Here is a 14,619-nt window from a genome sequence, read left to right as displayed (position 1 = left end):
TGGATTGCAAGGGAACGGCAAGCTAGGCTTTGGTTTGTTTTTCTAGTACAAATCCCGAGGACAGGAAGAGGAAGAGGAAGAGACAGAGAACGAAGACGAGGGGGGGAGAGCAAGCAGCTTTCAGAGAGCAGTGGGAAGCGGTGGGAATGGGGAGGGAGAGAGGACGAGGACGAGGACGATGAGCAGAAGAAAGGGGAGGCAAAGTCTATATGTGTGTTGTGGTGATGTGTAAGTTGGCAGCGATGCATGCAACGGTACTTGTATAATGTACACAGGCCAAATATGAGCACAGGCACAGCAACAAGCTACTGCACAGAAGAAGGCCGGCGCGCAAAGCAACAACGAGGCAGGGCGATATAAAATCTAATAAAATACATAAAATGGAGATAAACTCACTGGCAGACGACGAAGAAACTCGGGACTCATTCTGTACCTTGCTTCTCCTCTCCTGTTTCGTTATGCGTGGCGGAAAAATATGTAGCAGCGCAAAAGAAGGGCTTGCTTAGGTGTTGAAGGGGCTTCGGAGCTGGGCTCTGGGCCTCAGCCCCGAAACGTCCATCTACGATAATTTGCCGGCAATATGCTGAGGACGTAAAATAGATAAATCGGATAAATACCAACTGGCTGATCGTGGAAATTACAAACAATGAAAGGCATTGAAAGTGGCCGCCGCTTGCCTGTTGTCTTTGTGCCTCTCGAAAACTTGGTGATATTTGTTGCTGTGGCCTCCTATTGTTTTCGCCGTCAGCCCCTTCTGTAAGACGCCCTGAAACTACGCCTGTATTCTCTCTAGTTCCAGCGGCTGGTTCCGCTACAGTAGGACGCCAGGGGCTGATGGTGTGGTGCTTACTGGCCTAGAGCCCCCAACCCGTGGCGGCCTGGCTCTAGCCAATTGCAGCTCTATCCCACTTAGAGTGTGGCCTCGCCTGGCACGAGCTCTCAAGGGACTTTCGGAGTTCCCAGCCGTGCCTCACCACCCCCCGAATGGTGGGATCCGCCTCTAGTCCACAGACTGGCCTGCCCGTGTTATTTTCTTGCCCGTCTTCTTGCTAGTCCTTCTATGCCTGGACTGACGCCGGACGGTGCTACTGGGTGCGTATGTATGCGCTATAGCACGCCCGCTTTTTTTTCTTTTTCATTTTTTAATTTATTTTTCGTGTTTTTTTTTCTTTCCTTCCCTAGCGCCTTTTTTCAGAGGCCAGCCCCCTGTAAACTGCGACCCAACGGCGCTGCCGAAACAAAACCTCTCCCGGCCTGTCACTTGGGATAGCCTCAACTTACCCCAGACAAAGAGGCTGGGCTAGGGCCCAGAGTTAGACAACCTGCAAGCGGGCAGGCAGCCAGGCGTCCAGGCAAACCCAGCTCACAAGCAGGTCCTCAGACATAATGCATAGGGACTATTGCAACTCGCTGATATACTGCGTCTCTGTACTTGTGTCGCTTCTGCTCTCCCTGGCTTGTTGCCGTTGTGGTGTGCTGATATGACTGATGATAACACCTTGTCTGCTTCCAATACCAGTGCTTCCTGTCTGAGTCTGGGGGCTCATTCCCGATCAACCCCTCTCAAACCCCCGTCCCTTTGCATCCCGCCTGTTCCCGAATCCCCAGCATTGCCATTGTGTTTCTCTGTGTGCCCCAAGGGTCCCATTATTGCCTCTTAGGCATCTGTATTCTTCTTACTCCCTCTCTCGCTCTCGCTTTTTCTTTCTCGTTTCGTGCGTCCTAGGCAATGAGAGAAGCTCCGGAGTTAACCCCCGTTTATTCTCCGTCCTTGCAACTGTAGATTTGGCTACTTCGACACCCAAAGGCTGAGTGAGCCCTTGGGCTCCCAGGCTCCCAGACTCTTCGCTCATTGTTTGCCAGCTCTGCTCCCTGCCCCCTTCCCTCCGCCAAGTCTTCTAGAAAATTTACGCAGACGCATTAACACTAACGCTGCAGTCAGCATCATGCAAGCTCTGCCCCTCTAGACAGGCCCTAGGTAGCCAAGGTCCGGGTACATGCAACCCATCCAAAGCGGTTGTGCCGCCTAGTCTACAACGGCCAAGCTCAAACTGACCGCTACATTTCTCCATGCATGTCTTCAAGTGTCTGCATTGCGTATGCCCCTCCTTCTGTCCTGGTCGCTTTCCCCATTCTCTCTCGGTCTTTTTTTACTTCCTCTTCTCGTCTCTCTGCCCGCCTCCACAAGGCCCGAACCCATGCGTCCGCCGGGCCTTGTCTTGGCCTAATGCATTTCCCTCGTTAATATCCCGCCGCCAGAGGCTCGTAGCTTAGCCTAGCTTTCCCCATACATCACCTTGTCTGGTCCGTGCCTCTCCACCTCCCTCCTCGTCATTATGCTCCTACTACGTAGCAAGTCGAAGCTTGTGTCTGTGCTTCTTGTACTTGGGCGGGGGCTTCTTTGTCCTGCTTGCCTATATCTACGCTCTTGCTATCGGTGTTCGACAAACAAAGGGGAGGCGAGATGAGGGGCATCACCACTCCAGACATTGGTGCAAGCCGCCACTATAAGTTGTGTTTTTGTGCTTCAGGCCGTGCACTTGTACCTCGAGATCTACAATACGTACATGCGCGGACGGAAACCATCTAGAACACAGGTATAGTATACGGCGAGCCAAGGCGAATTCACGACAGTAGACAGTCACGGTAACAACTCGCGTCCTATTACGACATCACGCCACATGCATCAAAAGGAATCAGTCAGTAGAAAACACAAAAAGACCTCACATAGTTAGTTCACTGCCGCTTCTTGGGCAACAGGGCTGTCCGGATTAGACAAGGAAATGAGAAAAAAAAAAAGTAATTTTGTTACTATTTTCATCGTTTTTTTTTTCTGAAATGCCTCAGACAAAACAAGCCTCAAGGTTACATTAAATACGATACAATACAAAGCGTAAAGGAAACAAGCATATAAGAAAGAGGAGAAAATATACGCCGGTAAGCTGAGCAAACAAAGATCAGGAAAAAAAAAAGGTTAAGAAAAATAAAAAAAAAAACACGAAAAAATGATGGAGGACGATGGACCTAAATGGAATGATCAAATGAGCGGCGGAGCAAGAGCAAAGGATCAAGGCGAACGAAAACGCGAGAAGAAAATGAAATCGGCCTCTGAGAAAGTCTGGTGTAAGATGGATCACAACGGCAGAATAATAATAGCAGCTGTCTTTCTGTCTGGTGTTACCCAGAACACAGAGGCAGAAAATAAGAAGCAGCCTGTGCTCACTAAAACAAATTGAAATTGGCTAGCCCAGAGTTGTCACCGCAATAGGCGGGGCCACAAAGCACGGTTGGGCTGGGTTTTAGGGGGGGGGTGAAAAACCTAGGAGAATAGGAGAAGTCCGAGACGAATGGTTCAACAGCGGCGTACAAGGAGAAAATGAGCGAGGGCCCGGCAAGAAGAGCCGGAGGTCATATAGTGGCGATATTTGGTTGGTTTTGGGCAGGCGTCTAACCGTCGTCAAATCATCGTGACGTATAAGGAACTTGCAAGAAAGGCAAAAAGTAAAAAGAAAATGGAAAAAAATTAAAAGAAAAACGGATGGACGATAAAAAAGCCTAGAATCGAGCTAAAGTCGCGGAAATGGGAGGAAAACCGAGGCGGTGGACACGTTGAAGTGCTGGCGTGTGCCGGTGTCTGATATATCGGGAATGTGTCCTGCTTGGATGCAAAGTGAGTCTATGCAGCATGGTAAATGGTCGACGAACCAAGTTGAACAAAAAGGGCAACCTTTCCGTTCATTCCACCTCATACGATTAGCTGCCGCAGTAAAAAAAAATGTGTGCTCGGAGTTAGGGATGGACCTCATGTCGTTGTTCGTCCGGGAACAGGCTGGATGTGTGTGTGTCGGCGTTCATGATAGCGGAAGCCGGGGCCGGCGTTGAAAAGACTGGCTTGCTCACATTGCCAGCCCGGTCTTCAATCAAGAGTCCTAGACAAGCGCAAGTCTCATACGAGATTGCCTATATGCCAGCAATCAATTAGCTTTTTTTAAATAGCCCGCGTGCGACTGAACAAACTGCTGTAGACGGTATCCACAACAGGCGAGGCATCAATCATGCGGCCGCCAAAATACCGTCCATTCAGGCCCTTGATAGCGTTCTCACCGCCCTGGACCTTGTCAAATTTGATGTAAATATCGCCCTTGGAGTGCGCGTCAACAGCAATATGCACAACATGGCCGTACTTTTGCTCGGCCTCTTGCCGCACATCGTCTTCGAGTTCCTTGACCCAATTATCACCTTCCTCCTCCTCAGGGCTGAACATATTGCGCAGCACGACACACCGGCTGGCACTGTTAACAGTAACAGGCAGTGGTGGCTTCGTCTCGGTCTTGGGCTTAAGAATCTGCCGCTCTTCAGCGCCGTTAGCGGTGTTAGCAGGTGGCTCATCGGTCCGAGCAAGCTTGCGCATAAGCGCGTCGCGACTGTAGTTGTTAAAGTTGACACCTCCAACGTCAGTATCGTCCAGGGCACTGACGTTGCCGTTAGTGGGCTTATCAGTATCGCGGCGGCTAGCACGGTCAAAAACAGCGGTTTGGCCACGACTACTAGGTCCGTTATGATGCATTCCCTGGTTAGGCCCGTTGCCTGAGAACTTGTGCATCATGTTCGCAGTACTCTCGGGGGTGAACTTATCGTTACCAAGACCAACACGGATAAGGCGTCCAGCCAGATCGAATCCGTTCATTTTCTCCAGCGCCTCGCGGGCGTGATCGGCGTTGCGGAACCTACAGGCAGACAGACAGGGAGTTGTTAGCGATCAATTGTCTTGTCCACCAGTAAATGGAAACAAGCCCATAAAAGCGAAGTACGTATACTACTCACTGCACGAATCCATATCCACGGCTACGGCCGGTATCATCCTTTTGCAGCTGGACAAACTCAAGATCTCCAAAGGGCTCGAATACGGTCTGGAGATCTTGCTCGGTCACATTGAAGTGGATGTTTCCGACGTAGAGGCGGTGGAATGGAATAGAGTTGGGATGGTTTCCAGGTTCGGTGTTGCGGGCCTGGCGATTCTTCTCAGCCTCAGTAACCTGTACGATGATGGGGATTCCTAGAAGCTTCTGCCCAGTAAGCTGAAGGGCCTTGGCCACAGATTCCTCCTGTCTAAACTCAACATAGCCAACACTAGAGAAAGAAAACTGGCTGTTAGCATTTTATCCCGAAGGCTGCAAAGTTTTTCATTCGTCTTTTTTCTTCACGCCAGATGAAGCCATCAAAGCTTTGAGAGTCTACATTGGATGCGATTGAGTATGACTTGACTTACCCCTTGGATCGCTGGCTGATGCGGTCCTTGACGATTTGTGCTTCCATAACACCGCCAACCTTTTCAAAAAATTCTTTGAGCTCACGTGTGCGTAGTCGAGCAGCAAGCTGCTGCACAAAGACAGTCCTGCGGTCTCTTTCGTCCTCGGTGTTCTTGGGCGTTGAGCCGCCATCACGGTCTCTACGAGGTTCGTCCTCACGCCTGCGTTCGCCGCCTCCGGTGTACCTATCGCCACGATCACGACGGCTACGATACTCGTCCCGGCGTCTTCTACGGCCACCGCCACGAGGCGAGCGGGAACGCGATCGACGGCGATAGTAGTCATCGCCGCGCGACCGTCGGTTGCGATCTGAATCTCTGCTGCGACGGCGGCGACCATCCCGGTCCCGGCTACGGCTTCGGCTGTGGCTTCTGCTTGCCCGGTCACGGTCACGGTCACGGCCATAGTCACGGCCATGATCCCGGCTACGACTGCGGCTGCGTTCTCTGCGGCTTTCTGTTCGAGCGGTTTCGGTGTCGGAAATGTCCGATCTAGACTGCTTCTTTTCGCCCCCCTTTGCAGTGGAATCGAGCAGGGCCTCAACGTCGAGTGTTGCCATATTGTTAGTAATACACCTGTAGAGGGTAAATCAAGGTGCCAAGAAAAGATCAATAAAAGTCACCAGTATTAATCCAGACAGAGATAAAGTGCGTGTATGGCCCAAGAGAAAAATAGTTGAAATAGCAGGAAAGACACGTGCTTTACCGCAAATTCAGATGGAGTATGTAGTGAAGAAGGGAGAGGCTTCAAAATTTTGTTTGGCGCGGATTGCAAGCTTCAAACCAGTTGAGTTTAGATGTGGCGCTACATAGTTAATTCAGCCAATGAAAAATGGCAAGCACGTGTCGTGTGGCGTGATTATGTGGCGTTCACAGCTTTCCGGAACTAGCTTAAATGGCCATTAGATCATTAAGATGGAAAAAAAGCCTAGCTAGTGCTGTGCTAGGCCAGGGTAGCACCAGCCAGCCTACGCTGTATTATAAACAAGTGCATATTGATGTGTGCATATTGATGTAATTGCTGCTTCTAGTTCGATGTCTCAAGCAACGTCTTGTATAAGCTCACTTCTGCTACCATTTCGTCCATCGATCGTGCTTTCCTTGACGAGTCCTCAATGTCGGGAAAATCTCCGCCCGGCCGTGGTCTGTCTCCCTCTCGCACGCTTTTTTGCCGGTCCCAGAAGGCGCCGCCCACGTTTCCAGCTTCATTCTGCATGCCCTTGTAAATGGCACGAACCTCTTCCTCAACAACCTCAACCGGCTTTCCAGCGTCCTTAGGTCGGGGAATCACGTGAACATGGACGTGAGGCACAGTCTGACCAGCTTCTGGTCCATCTTGAATCGCAATGTTAAACGACCCTGACTCCTGTAGTTCAGCACTATCACCAGTATTTGTGACCTTGAGATACTGGCGAGCTAGCAGCTTTTGCACTCTTTGTACAGTCTGGAACAGATCCGAGGTCTCCTCGGACGACATATCCGTTAGACGAGCATGGCGCTTCAACGGGCAGACAAGCACGTGCCCTGGCATAAGTGGCTTTAGATTGACCAAGGCAAATGAATAAGGCGTAGTTAGAAACACCTAGGGATGTCGGTTAGTATCCAGCGGGCGAACCTAACGTACTCCCCTTATGCTATACTTTACACTGACCTGGTTAGTGACCTCGAAAGACCCAAATGTGATGTTTTCTGAGGACGACATGTTACGGGCAAAAACTCTGTAGTTTTTAAAAGGCCGAAAACCTAATCGAATCATGAAGGCAGCTTGAAATACTATATACAGATGTCTGATGTTGCTAACCTTGCGGCTTGTAGTCAAAGTGAAGAGTTCCCACCGAGAAGGTTAGTTGGTAGCAACTTGTGGAAACGTGTATTCCAAAAAAGCCCTAATAATATCTAACCCTAAGAAGCTAACTTGCGAATTTCGAACGACAAATACTGCAGGAACGGACGTCGCAACACCAAGTATGGAAAACTCTGAAGCCCTCTACTCTGATCCCTCCCCCGCGCCTCAAATCACGAGCTCATCAGCACATGGCGAAGGCGGCAAGGTTCCGGGTTCGTCCATTTCCTCGCTATATACCCCCGTGCGCACTAGCATACTAGCAACAACAGCCCCGGCAAGGAACACAGCGACAATGCCAAAGACAGCATTCGGAGCCGTCTCGATGGTAGCCGCATAAACCGTACTAAATATAAAGGTCAAGATGAAGCGAGACCCAGCCTGCAAAAGACCCATGGCACCAAGAAGCTGACCAACCTGCTCAGAGGGGACATGTTTTGAAGCTGCACCCTGAGTCGAGGCACCACAGAGGCCACCAAGCGCTGTAATGACTCCAGATAAGATAAACGTGCGACCCGAGGAAGCAAAAAAGTATCCAAGCATGCCAAGAAAATCAGAAAGTAAAGCAAAACGGATGATTATCACGTCGAGTGCATCGGCGCCCTTGGACTGGTGCTCCATCGTTTTGAGCAAGTCGCTGGTATCTTCACCCTCGCCAGCCATGGCCTCGGCCTGCTTGCGAGCTGGTCTTTGGCGGAACCAGTAGTTAAGAAAGGGCCCACCAATAAGCAGAACTAGAGAACGAACGGTGGAAACCATGGAGATGAACTTGGAAGTTTCTAAAGTTGACCAATTGAACATATACCCGCTATATAGAATCAGAGTCACGCCGACAGCCATTGCGATGCCCATAACTGCAGTGTCAATGGCTGCAAGCGAAACAAGATTCTGACGGAGGGCCCTATTCTTAGGCCATAAAATGCGCAGCGGTTGCAGAGGGTTTTTGCGTGCAAGCCATGAGGGGCCGCTTTGTTTCATGCGGCTATTCTCAAGTTTGTAGCTTCTGCGGCTGGCGAGCTGGCGGGGCTTGGAAAGAGATTCGGGGATGACAGAGGTGACAAGGAAAATATATACCAAATGGGAGGCCAGCGCAACATAGAAGATGGACAACAGGCTGCCAGTTGCCTTGATGAAATACGCAGAAATAACAGGACCTACTGCCACCCCGGTGTTCAGACAAGCGTGCAAATAGCCAATGGCTACACCGCGCTTGGAGGGAGGCGTGCAATCACTTGTATAGGCGTGGCTAAGGATACTCCCGGCAGTATATGAGCCCGCCATGCCATCAAACACGGCGCCGAGAATTAGCCAACGGTAGTTAACAACTTCGGGAAATCTGGCTGCCACGATAACTACGATCTCGGCCAGGACGCCCCCAAGCGATGCGATGCCTAACAACTTCCGGCGACCATAACGGTCTGAAAGCTCGCCAAGACGAGGCGCAGCAATCGCGCTAAGGATACCACTGATGCAGGTTGTTATGGCCATGAACTGGCTGGTAATCTTTTGCACCTCGGGATCGTGGCACTGTGGGTTGTCGGCGCCGAGGACCACGGGTGCCACGATGAAGGTGGGATCATCAACCACGCGCTCAGAAAAGTGGTGTTTACAAATAAGGCTAAGGGTTCTGTACAAAGGCAATAGAATGTTAGTACATTGTGGTTTTACCAGGAGATCCAAAAAGAAAACATACAAATTAACTTTTGGAACAGCAGTCCCTCCAAAAGCCAGAGCGAAGAGAAAGAAGGGCGGAATCAACCAGTAAATCTGCAATTCGGATATTAGAGAAATGACATGTATTTAAAATGCCAGAAGCACGGTCCACTGACCGAAGGCTTGCGATGCCAGGGAAGACCGCTGAAGTCATCGAAGCCAGCCCAATTTTCTCGTGGCTGAGACTGCTGTGTCTGCGATAGCTGCGACGGCTCGTGGGTTAATAGACTAGCCGTCTCATTAGAAGAGTCAATAGAGCTTGTTGACAGCCTCGGCGCTGTTGCTCGAGCCATGTCGAGCGTTGGCTGTGGAGAAGAAGCAGAATCGCAATGCGTAAGGATGTATGGGTGTGCGATCTTATCAGATGTAGAGAGTGCTAGTTTGATCCAAGATAACGAATGCTAGATGTAAATAATAAAATGTATGTTGGGCAGCCCAAAGAAGAGTGCCTAAATGGAGACAAAGCTAATTTAAATGGGAATCAGGCGTAAATCAACCAAGCGGCCAAGCCTATTCCTATGGGGCCTAACAGTCTTTCTACAAGAGCTTTGGCCTAATCTCGAACCTCAAAACATTGGGCTAACATTGTATCAAGACTCGCAAAGCCATTGCTTTCCAAGGCTAGGACCTTGATTTGGTAGCGGTGCTGATATTCGGTGGCTCATTATAACTGTAACGTATGTTCGCTTGTCCATCCGCTAGAGGTATATTCCATGTTGGATACCGCGCGCGTTGCATTCGTATTTGTCAGCCGGCGTCAGATTGTGTCTGTCTTGTCTTAGGTCGCCCGCCTTATTTTTCAGCCCATTGTGCTGTCTACTAGTAGACGTAGTCGTAGCATGTCAACAGACTGAACTTCACTGAGGTCTGACCAACCAATGTTGATCTAATCAAGGGCTCTCAGGGTTAAAACCCTCTTTCAGCTTGTACCTGCATATTGTACCGCCGTCGGTGCACATTCTGTACATGATCACCATGTTCTGGAACTACGTTTGGCCCTAATTGTAGCTTACGTTCAAACATTGAAATTATGACTATAGGAAAGGCTAGAAATACCGTGGCCGTTATTGAAAGACTTATTTCACAGTACAGAAAAAGTATAAAGGAATAAATTAATATAGGGCTTTGGATAAATCAGACTTGAGGGCGGGAAAATGCTGATGGTCTTGATCCACTTTAAAGATGTACTTTAACAGGCCACAGCCTGACGCCGCGTCCAATGCAAGCGCGTTTTTGAATCTTTTTTGCTCAGCCTTGTCTATACAGTCCAAGCCGAACCAACGACCACACTTTGCCATACATCATATTTTCCACCCACATGCACCAGGCACAAGACACCCGACTCAAGTAGAAGCAACCCACTCCTAGTCTTGCCCATCGCCTAGCCGTGTTTGAAAAATGCCCGTCGTCAAGGGAGGAGTGTGGACCAACATTGAGGACGAGATCCTCAAGGCCGCCATCTCCAAGTATGGCCTAAACCAATGGGCCCGAGTATCTTCGCTTTTAGCCCGCAAGACCCCGAAGCAGTGCAAGGCGCGATGGAATGAGTGGCTTGACCCCAGCATTCGAAAAACCGAGTGGAGCCGCGATGAGGATGAGAAGCTGCTACACCTAGCCAAGCTGTTGCCAACACAATGGCGCACTATTGCTGAGAATGTTGGCCGCACTGCTAACCAGTGCCTCGAACGATACCAAAAACTACTCGACGAGGCAGAATCCCGCGAAGGTCTAAGCCTTACTGGTGCTGATGGCGCAGAGACTAAGGCGCCCAGCGCCGACGATGTCCGACGATTGAGACCCGGCGAGATTGATCCCGACCCGGAGACAAAGCCTGCGCGACCCGACACGATTGATCTCGACGAAGATGAAAAAGAGATGCTGAGTGAGGCGCGCGCGCGTCTGGCCAACACTCAGGGTAAAAAGGCTAAACGCAAAGCCCGTGAACGCCAACAAGAAGAGTCTCGACGCTTAGCCGCGCTACAAAAGCGCCGTGAGCTGAAGACAGCCGGTATTAACATCAAGGTAGTTACACGAAAGCCAGGGCATATGGACTACAATGCCGATATTCCATTCGAGAGGAAGCCCGCCCCTGGCTTTTACGATACAAGCGAAGAGCTCTCCCGAAATGAGAAAGAACGGGCCAACTTCGATCCCAAGAAACATCAGCTTGCTAGCGCTAAGCGCAAGGGTGATGAGGATGACGAGGAAGCGAATCGCAAGCGCCGCAAGAACGAAAAGAAAGACGAAAACTCACTATCGAAGGCTGCCATCCAGGCTGGTAAAATGCAGCGCATACGCGAAGCCGAGCAAAGTAGCAAGCGCCGTGCGCTCAACTTGCCTGCCCCGCAGGTGAGCGAAGGCGAGCTCGAGGAAATTGTCAAGATGGGCATGTTGGGCGAAAAGGCAAGCTCTATGGCTCGGGAGAGTGACAACGATGCCACCCGCGGCCTAGTTAGCGACTACACCAAGCTCAACAACAGTGCGCCGATCCGTACACCCCGCGTGGCCCAAGAAGAAGATCACATTGCCAACGAAATTCACAACATCAAGGCTCTCACGAACATTCAGTCTTCACTCCTAGGTGGTGAAAATACACCTCTTGCTGAAGGCTCATCGTCTACGGGCTTTGATAGTGCAGCACCTAGAAAACAGGTTGTCGCAACGCCGAATCCCTTGGCCACACCATTATACACAGGGAACCTCAATGCTACGCCACTGCGCCCTGGCGAGACTCCAATGCGCACGCCCCGTGATCGGTTTGCATTGAATACTGAAGGTGGCAGCCTTATGCCTGGCGCAACCCCACATGATATGAAGGTGCACAACCTGGCTGTGAGACAACAGCTTAAGTTTGGCCTGGCGTCGCTTCCCAAGCCGAAGGAATCGGAATGGGAGCTCGAGATCCCCGAGGAGCAAGCGATTTCTGCTTCTACCGGCGATGATCTTGTTGAGGATGCTGCTGAGAGAGACCGGCGAGAAAATGAGCGTCTTCGGGCTATAGAAGCTCTAGAGCGCCGAAGAAGGACACAGGTTATGCAAAATAACTTGCCCCGTCCCCTTGTGTATGACTGCTCAGCTATCGCAGCCGTAACCAAAGACGCAAACCCCGAGGAGCTCATTGCATATGAAACATCATTGCTGGTTGCAAATGACTTGGCCAAGTATCCGGTTCCAGGATCAACACTGATCGGCAAAGCACCGGCTCTCATAGCTATTCTTGATGCAGATCTTGAAAACGCGCGAATGGCGATTGAAGCAGAAACGCAGCCTTTGCCGGACAGAGAAGTTTTGCGAAAAACCTTTGACAGTCGGAATAGCAACACTACTCTTTTGGGATTAGGCTGCTATGATAGTGATGATGAAGACGAAGTGGATGCTGTTGTCCGCCGTGCCATCACGGTAAGTTAACTATCTCAGTTTATATCCGCGTCTCTCCAGTGCAGTATATTAACGTGCAACTATAGTCTATTCAGGAATCACTTGTTGACGAAGCCGGGCGCTCGGCCAAGCTTGAGAAGAAACTCTCGCTCCATCTCGGCGGCTACCAAAACCGCCAAAAGACACTGAGTGCAAACCTGGCTAAAGCCACTGCGGCCGCTCGCGAGGCTTCTAACGTCCTTTCAGCCATGAAGCTTCTCGCCCTTTCCGAGGAAACAGCCATCAATCGTCGCCTGGCCGCGTTACGTGAAGAAGTCAGTGTGGTTAGCAGGCGTGAGCGTGAGGCTCAGGAGGACTATCGCCGAGCTAAGGGAGAGTTGGCAGATTTGCGAGCTGCTGTCAGGGTGAATGGGGACAGCGCTGTTTGAGCAAAGAAGGGGAAGGCTACAGACGTGTGGTTAAAGTGATGTGGATATATGCATTTTTGTAGCATCTCGGGTTGTGCTTTTGTTTTTGTCTTGGGAGTTTACATCAACTAGGCGTTCCTTTTACTGTGCTCATTGAATAGATTTTCTCTGGGGTAGTGTTATTTCGACCTTGAACTTTTGCTCATGTGAATTTATTTTCACCGCCTTTGGCAAAAAAAGACAATTAGTCATAATAGAAAATAAAGACCCAAAAATCGAGCTTCAGAGAACATCCTCTGTGGCGCAATTGGCTAGCGCGTCTGACTGTTACGCATCTTACGAGATAGCAGCAATCAGGAGGTTGACAGTTCAAGCCTGTCCGGAGGAGCACTCGGTAACTCTTTTTTTGGTCCCCGGTCACGCTCATAAAAGACACTCCCTCAAGTAGTGAAAGCTTATCTTGTCATCTTTCTCTTTCGGCCTATTCCCTTTTTGGCTGTTGTCAGTGATCTCCGGCTCGGTATCGTCAAGCTGATAGTACTGTTCTCGATATTCTCCTCTCTTCTCCTAATATACACATACTTTTCTTGTAATCTTTCAATTATCTCATCACCGCTCAAGTTCAGTGTATTTCGGTCCCTTGGCCTAGGCTTTTTTATTTACCCTTAGCGCACAGAGCATCCATCTTAAAGCCAAGACCTTATCAAGGCCCAAAAATACAGCATCCACTACTTAGTAAACCGCCCAACTTGTCGACGAAACGCGCCCCGAAGTTCTCTTCAGGCCCCTACAACGATGCCTCCTGATACTTCGCTGCCCCCACACCCGTCGCCGTCCTTGTATCCAAGTGAAAAGAAATACTCTTTAGCCGAGGCCACCCATATACATAACCCGACCCGCCAGGATAACCCCCACACACCACGCGTCATGCGTCGCCGCCAGCGGCCCCTTATCGCGTTTGCAGCGCTTCTCCTGCTCATGTACGGCATGTGGCAGTGGCGGCCGCTGAGTGCTGTCGATAGTCTACAGCAACTACAAGGCGATCCGCAAAATGCAGCGCCTGGAGATTCGGCAAAGTCGGCTGAGGCCGGGGGAGTGCAGATTGGCAATGCCAAGGACCAGCAGGCGCTAGCTCCGTCGAACGCCCATGTGGCAGAGAAAAGAGTGCCGCTGGAGATTCACATCATGAGCAAATGCCCTGATGCCGAGGTATGTTGCCCACCCATAGTATAGTCGAGGTGATGTGGTCTCTCTTGTCTTTTGTCTATATTCCTGCTACTAATAATGTGTCTATGCTCTGATAGATGTGCCTGAATGATATGATATTGCCCACCATGATGAGAGTCGGCGACAAGGTTGACTTTAAGCTATCGTTTATTGGCCAGTAAGCACTGCTATACTTCTAATCGCCTATCATCGGTAGCCCCCTTCCATATGCTTCGTTCGTACTAACAAGGTACTTCAGGCCAACCGAAGACGACGGCGGTGTTGATTGTATGCATGGACCAACTGAGTGTAAGTGTCTTCATTTGTCACAGTACCTACTTTTGATAGCAACCCACGGAACTGACCACTTCTAGGCATTGGTAACATCATTGAACTCTGTGCGTTTGAGCTATACCAGGACCCCAAGATTTCCTTAGGCTTTACCATGTGCATCACTCGTGATTACCCGCATATCCCCGAACGCTCTCTAGTCGAGGACTGCGCTCTTGAGCATGGCATGGACTTCCAGGCTCTCAATGAGTGTACGACCCGTGAGGACGGAGCTCATGGTATCAGCATGCTTCGCCGCAGTGTAGAAGAAACTAAAGCCGTAAGTCCTAATAATATAGCGCATGCCTCGTTTTCCTTCAACTTCCGCAACCCCAGACACGAGATTATATCATATATACGGTCATATCCCTCTACTAACCGAGATGGTGTACTGTGTGTTTTCTAGGCCGGTGTCACTAAAAGCTGCACTGTGC

At 50.3% G+C, this 14,619-nt stretch overlaps 5 protein-coding genes across 5 annotated transcripts; 2 read left to right on the top strand and 3 right to left on the bottom strand.

Moving 5' to 3' along the window:
* Positions 1-3,988: 3,988 nt before the first annotated feature.
* On the bottom strand, positions 3,989-5,868 carry HOO65_010200 (splicing factor, CC1-like protein; the record flags this gene model as incomplete). Its single annotated transcript, XM_071005633.1, has 3 exons — positions 3,989-4,727; positions 4,825-5,148; positions 5,270-5,868. The coding sequence occupies 3 exons, from the start codon at positions 5,866-5,868 to the stop codon at positions 3,989-3,991; spliced, it is 1,662 nt and encodes a 553-aa protein (XP_070862022.1).
* A 467-nt stretch (positions 5,869-6,335) lies between these two features.
* Positions 6,336-7,010, bottom strand: HOO65_010199 (HIT domain-containing protein; the record flags this gene model as incomplete). The annotated part of the gene is made up of 2 exons (XM_071006156.1): positions 6,336-6,890; positions 6,960-7,010. The coding sequence occupies 2 exons, from the start codon at positions 7,008-7,010 to the stop codon at positions 6,336-6,338; spliced, it is 606 nt and encodes a 201-aa protein (XP_070862021.1).
* Positions 7,011-7,319: 309 nt separating this feature from the next.
* Positions 7,320-9,157, bottom strand: HOO65_010198 (tetracycline-efflux transporter; the record flags this gene model as incomplete). The annotated part of the gene is made up of 3 exons (XM_071005654.1): positions 7,320-8,778; positions 8,845-8,918; positions 8,981-9,157. The coding sequence occupies 3 exons, from the start codon at positions 9,155-9,157 to the stop codon at positions 7,320-7,322; spliced, it is 1,710 nt and encodes a 569-aa protein (XP_070862020.1).
* A 1,105-nt stretch (positions 9,158-10,262) lies between these two features.
* HOO65_010197 (Pre-mRNA-splicing factor cef-1) lies at positions 10,263-12,670 on the top strand (the record flags this gene model as incomplete). Its single annotated transcript, XM_071005495.1, has 2 exons — positions 10,263-12,263; positions 12,338-12,670. The coding sequence occupies 2 exons, from the start codon at positions 10,263-10,265 to the stop codon at positions 12,668-12,670; spliced, it is 2,334 nt and encodes a 777-aa protein (XP_070862019.1).
* A 774-nt stretch (positions 12,671-13,444) lies between these two features.
* On the top strand, positions 13,445-14,563 carry HOO65_010196 (Gamma interferon inducible lysosomal thiol reductase (GILT); the record flags this gene model as incomplete). Its single annotated transcript, XM_071005990.1, has 5 exons — positions 13,445-13,858; positions 13,954-14,033; positions 14,115-14,164; positions 14,230-14,465; positions 14,522-14,563. 5 exons carry the CDS (start codon positions 13,445-13,447, stop codon positions 14,561-14,563), a joined length of 822 nt encoding a protein of 273 aa, XP_070862018.1.
* Between the last annotated feature and the right edge of the window lie 56 nt (positions 14,564-14,619).

The sequence above is a fragment of the Ceratocystis lukuohia genome, assembly GCF_044167205.1.
Source record: "Ceratocystis lukuohia strain C4212 chromosome Unknown Supercontig1_pilon, whole genome shotgun sequence".
NCBI lineage: Eukaryota > Fungi > Ascomycota > Sordariomycetes > Microascales > Ceratocystidaceae > Ceratocystis > Ceratocystis lukuohia.
Note: the sequence above shows the minus strand (reverse complement) of the source record. Positions and strands in the feature narration are given on the sequence as shown.